Source organism: Setaria viridis, chromosome 7, assembly GCF_005286985.2.
Source record: "Setaria viridis chromosome 7, Setaria_viridis_v4.0, whole genome shotgun sequence".
Taxonomy (NCBI): domain Eukaryota; kingdom Viridiplantae; phylum Streptophyta; class Magnoliopsida; order Poales; family Poaceae; genus Setaria; species Setaria viridis.
In genome coordinates, this window is record NC_048269.2 from 29,377,484 (window position 1) to 29,382,709 (window position 5,226).

A 5,226-nucleotide genomic window follows, 5' to 3' on the forward strand; every position below is an offset into this window, starting at 1 on the left:
CCTCCTGCCCATCTACAGAGGGGTGAGGGTCACCACCGTCGTCCTTAGCAGTGGCGAGACGACCTCCTTCTGGCATGACAACTGGACCTCGCTTGGCCCCCTCGCCCGAGAACTGTCGAGCCTGTTCTCCCATTGCCTCGCGCCCAACATCACGGTCGCTGCCGCCTTCGCCACCGGCATCACGCCTCTCTCCCATGGCTGGCGAGGAACTTGCGGCCCTTGCCGCCCGGCTGAGCGGCTTACGCCTCGGTGCCACCCCGGATGCCCGTCTCCTGGCCTTGGGGAGCGAGGATCAGGTGCGTTCCGGCACCATGTACTCCATGCTGAAGCAGACAGGGTGCACGGTGCCGCACTCCGACATCAACTGGAGGATCTTTGCCTCGATCAAGGTTTGAGTCTTCTTTTGAATCTTCCATTAGGGGAACACGCGTACGCGTGAGTTCCTCCATCGCCATGGGCAGCTCCACCTGCCCCCTACTACACAGCCAACGAAGATGCCGCCCACCTCTTCTTCACCTACCCCTGCATTGCTCGCTTCTAGCGCACGGCGTGTCCCCACGCCTCTATCGCCTGTCTCGCAGGGGCGCTCCAAGTGCTGCCACTTTTGCCAAGAGCGCTCCTCCACACACGCCGCACTCCTGCTCTTGTGGGTGATTTGGAAAAGCCGTAATATGATGGTCTTCGACTTCGTTGACCAACCCATCGCCGCCATTGCCCAACCTACCAGGGAGCACCTTGACCTTTGGCTGCACTACGTCCCCCACCTGCTCTGACCTTTGTGTACAGGGGCGGAGCCACAGGGTGGTTCGGGTGGGCCATGGACCACCTTGGAATTTTGGACAAGGCCCATTACGTCCGAAGAATTTTGGTCGGCGTCTCTTCTGTTCGCATCATTCGTTGGTTCGTCGCTGTGCCGATTCGTGGAGAGAGTGCCCTTGCCTCCTAGCTCGCCCCTGGCAGTGTTACGCAAGGTGCAAACCAGAGATGGCAGGCGTCGGCGAACAACAGCTAACAACGGCCGGCAGGCAGTATCTCTCATCCACGTCTCTCCGTTTGTCTCCCCCTCTGCCCCTCGCTCCCTTGTATTGCCATTTGTCGGGTGCCTCTGACTCTCTCCCCACTAAACCCTATGCAGGACGAACCGCCTTGCCGATGGCGACGGTTGGCGCAGCGCCACAAATTGGTGACAAGAGAAAGGGCGCAAGTACCGTAATCATTTCCCTGTGAGGATGCACGTTTGCAATATTTCATTCTTCATTATTTTAAGATGTTCATATGACTCTTTTATTTGATTGAATTGTGTTTGGTAAATTGACATATTAAATTTATAGTCTTACAAAAAATTATGCTAAGTTGGACCACCCTAGTCTGAAATCCTAGCTAGGCCACAGTTTGCCTAATATAACACACGTCAAATGGAAAGCTCTATGGAGGATCGTGTCGTTCGTCATCGAAATGGGACTGACTCGCTCGGGAACAGGCACAGGATTGCCCCGATCCTTGCCCTCGAATGGGCTGTAAGAACTGAAACTCGCCGGCTCCGGCTCCGCATGTGAACAAACGCTTAGGTGGGCATGCTCCGAGCCCCGTTGTTTTTTTTCTTAAAAAAACATTGCACCCGGACCCGGCGCCCACGGCCCACGTTGGGCAGATCTTTCGCGTGCCTGATCCGCGGCGCTGCGGTCGAGGTCATTCGTTGCCTGCCACCGCCGCCGCGCACAAGCTCCACCTTAATAAGATTCTGGCTGGTCGTTCGGCCCTCTCGAGCGGTCCAACTACGTTGCACGGCCCATGTAGGCCCGACCAGAGCATCGCATTATCCTTAGTCCTGACGGCGGTCATATATCGTCTCCGTTAGCGTCATCAACTCCCGCTTCCCGTCTCCCTGGTCCCCCGGGCGCCGCCACCTTCCCGCCGGGCGACCATGCCGGAACAAGTTAAGGTTGATCGGAATGCCTTAATCGGCATGCAAGATTTTGATCTCAGAAGGCTGCAGCTTTGCAGTCCAGCGTTGCAGGTTTTTGTGCAAAGTCTGAATCCTGGAAGCTGTCTATCTGTCATAGTGACCAGCTGCCGGGGGACGCCCGTAATCCGTTCTCCGACCATGGCAGGCATGGGCCTGACCTCGCCTGTTCCATTCGTGTTCAGAAACTGACCTTCTAGCAAAGGAGCAAGGGACTAATCAAATCAGAATTGCAATGCTGCATCGCCGAGAGTACGTAAAGTAGCATCATGACAATAACATCAGTAATAGATTGGCGATCCCCGTACGCAGACGTTGGTAGATGCGGATCCATCCAGCACCGCACTGGCAAGTGGCAACCGCCATCCCCGTTGAGGAGACGGCTGGCACTGGCAGCCTGTTCGAGTGCCTACACATACTGACATACAGTGTCACACGGAGCACCCTGTTCTATATATGTGGGTCTATGGGCAGTAACATGTTGCATCAACGTTGTTATTTAACGATAAATCTCGCATTACCCAAATATAAGCACGACCGTACAAAGCAAGCACAAATCCAGATAGTCCCCTACGTGGTTTTGGGGAGTCGTGTCGACAGAAACACGCCTCCATGGCTCCATCACTCTTATTTCTCGTAACCGTATTTCACAGAGCAGCTGCCGCTAGCACGTAGATACTCGTAGGATCGGAGGCAGGGAGGAGGGCCTCACTTCACGTACTGGATCCTGACGCCGCCGACGGTGACCGTGTCCCCGGCGCACCTCGGCACCAGCGACACGACGATCGTCTTCTCCCCGTCGGCGCCGATGTCGTCCAGCAGGTCGCAGATGCCGAACCTCGCCGCGGTCCTCACGGCGCGCCCGCCCTCCCCGGGCCGAACCGCGTGCGGCGTCAGCGCGACGCTCCCCGCGCACTCCGCCGCCGCCGGGGTGGCCGCCCCGCTCTGGGACGGCACGTTCACGAACACGTCGAACTTGACGAACTTGAGGTGGTCCGCGACCTCGATCCCCTCCACGCACAGCACCTCCTCCTCCTCCTCCTTCTCCCTGCGGCTCCTCGACGTCCTCGGCCGCGTCACGGCCACCCGCACGGTCTGGCTCAGCGTCGCCGGGAGCGCGCCCGTGGCGGGCGCCGGGGACCCGGTCTCCGAGGGCGGCTTGGCGTTCAGCCACGGGAGGCCGACGTCCTGGTAGGTGAAGCGGAGCGCGGAGGGGTCGAGGCAGTCGCGGACGCGGACGCGGACGAGGCGGGCGTCCTCGTCGTAGAAGAGGAAGGCGGCGTCCAGCCAGTCGGCGTCGGTGAAGCCGGTGTTGCCGGGGCGGAGGCCGTTCCAGATGTACCACATGCGGTCGACGTTGCCGTGGTGCGCGAAGAACGCGGGGTCGCGCGCCGCCGAGTAGAAATTGCCCATGTCCTCGCCGTTCGGCAGGCTCGGGTTGCCGGTCCACACGTGCACCGGCCCGTGCGGCACGTTCTCGACGGAGCCCGCGCCCGGGTCCGGCTGGTCGCCCTGGCGGTAGGGCTGCCCGAAGAAGAGTTCCGTCTTCTTGGCACTGGAGATCATCTGATGTAGTATATGTTCATTTGTGTGTTAGATCAATTTTGGATTACGATTTGTACGTCCTAGTTAACTTGGGTGTACATGCATGAGTTTGCGTTGTAATTGTGCGCAGCTGTTTAGACGACCTGACGGTACATGATCCTCAGGTTCTGATCGATCTGCTGTTCTCTTGGGATGGTGGAGTCGGTCCCACTGTAGTCGAGGTCCAGCGTGAACGGTGGCTGGTGAGCAGGGTTTCGCCTCTCGTTGTACAGCGGCGAGGACATGTTGGCGTAGATCGCCGGCAGTGCCATGCCGTCGGGCGCGTCCCAGTTCCAGAACGGCAGTGCGAACGTGTCGTCGTTGATGAGCTTGCCGAGGATCCTCTCGTGGAAGTACAGGTAGAACCTGCGTCCAATTTTGTCAAATCATTAATCAATGTGCTTCTCTCACTTTTAGAACACATTGCTAACACACGAACACATTCACAAAAAGAACTGCACACGCATGGATTCGTGCAGCAGCATGTACCTGTGCCACGGGAAGAAGAGCCAGCAGTTGTGTATCTGGAGATCCAGGTTCGGGAACCCGACCTGGTCGTACGCGGCGTCGCAGTAGGCGCAGTGCACGCGCCACTGCTGCCCGAAGCTGCGGGGGTCGTCGTCCGGCAGCTGCTTCATCAGCGACACCGCCCGCTCGTACTTGGCCAGGTGCTCCTGGTCCACCAGGTGCGCGGCCGGGCGCACGCGGAGCGGCGCGGAGGCCGGCGGCGGCTTGAAGTCGACGATCTCCGTGCCCGTGCGGGACGTGAGGCAGCAGCTGAGGTCGGGCGCCGAGTCGGGGATGTTGGGCGGGTGGCAGTCCTGGAGGTCCGGCGGCTGGATCGGCGCCGCGAGCGCGCCGCCGCCGTGCGACGTCGCGAGGCCGCCCGCCACGGCCCCGCCGAGGCCGAGGAGCACGTCGCGCCGGTCGACGCGGCCGCCACCGCTGGTCGCCTTGCAGGAGAGGCGCTGCAGCTTGCTCGCGTCGTTGGTTGCGAGGAGGACGTGGCTGCACCGGAGCGTCTGGAGGCTGGACGGCGTGCGAGGTGCGGCGACACCTCGCGGTGGCATGGTGGCGCTCTCCATGGCTCTGCTCTAGGTGAACGTGCTTGTGCTGCGTGCACTTGTGATGGGTACCGTGCCATGGTTCAAGGGTACGATATATGTAGAGCGTGCCGGCGTGTGGGCATGGTGGCTGGCTGTTTGGTTTGACTTTTTGTTACGTGATATGCGTCGTCGTGTCGATGCATGGTTCGTTGGCAAGCACGTACGAACGTCTTGCTCCTGTGTAAGACAAAGAGAAAGTAATGCGATGCACGGTACGTGCTGTAAACCGAACAAAACCTGGGGCCTTCCCAAATTTGGAGTTGCAAAATTTGCATTTTACCATAAATACGCAACTGTAGCATTTCGTTTGTATTTGTGAATTATTGTCCAAACATTGACTAATTAGGCTCAAAAGATTCGTTTCGCAAAGTACAACAAAACTGTGCAATTAGTTTTTGATTTCGTCTACATTTAGTACTCCATGCATGTACCGCAAGTTTGATGTGATGGGAATCTTCTTTTTCATAGTGCCAAAGTTAGGAATTTGAGGATAACTAAACAAGACCCTGGCCCTGGTACGGTAGATCGTGACGTTCCGCTGGTCGAGTAATGTAAGCTGTTTGACTTGAAAGA

At 58.3% G+C, this 5,226-nt stretch overlaps 1 protein-coding gene across 1 annotated transcript; it reads right to left on the reverse strand.

Moving 5' to 3' along the window:
* Positions 1–2,437: 2,437 nt before the first annotated feature.
* LOC117865212 (polyphenol oxidase, chloroplastic) lies at positions 2,438–4,727 on the reverse strand. The gene is made up of 3 exons (XM_034749360.2): positions 4,037–4,727; positions 3,652–3,913; positions 2,438–3,529 (listed from the first exon to the last, which is right to left on the reverse strand). Exons 1-3 carry the CDS (start codon positions 4,630–4,632, stop codon positions 2,672–2,674), a joined length of 1,716 nt encoding a protein of 571 aa, XP_034605251.1. The 5' UTR covers positions 4,633–4,727; the 3' UTR covers positions 2,438–2,671.
* Between the last annotated feature and the right edge of the window lie 499 nt (positions 4,728–5,226).

What these genes read in the sequence shown, in the direction of transcription:
- LOC117865212 (XM_034749360.2), bottom strand. Translation starts at nt 4,632, where the DNA reads ATGGAGAGCGCCACCATGCCACCGCGAGGTGTCGCCGCACCTCGCACG. An exon ending in CTCTTCTTCCCGTGGCACAG is followed by an intron (nt 3,914 to 4,036) that starts GTACATGCTGCT and finishes AATTGGACGCAG; the next exon opens with GTTCTACCTGTACTTCCACG. An exon ending in TGAGGATCATGTACCGTCAG is followed by an intron (nt 3,530 to 3,651) that starts GTCGTCTAAACA and finishes ATACTACATCAG; the next exon opens with ATGATCTCCAGTGCCAAGAA.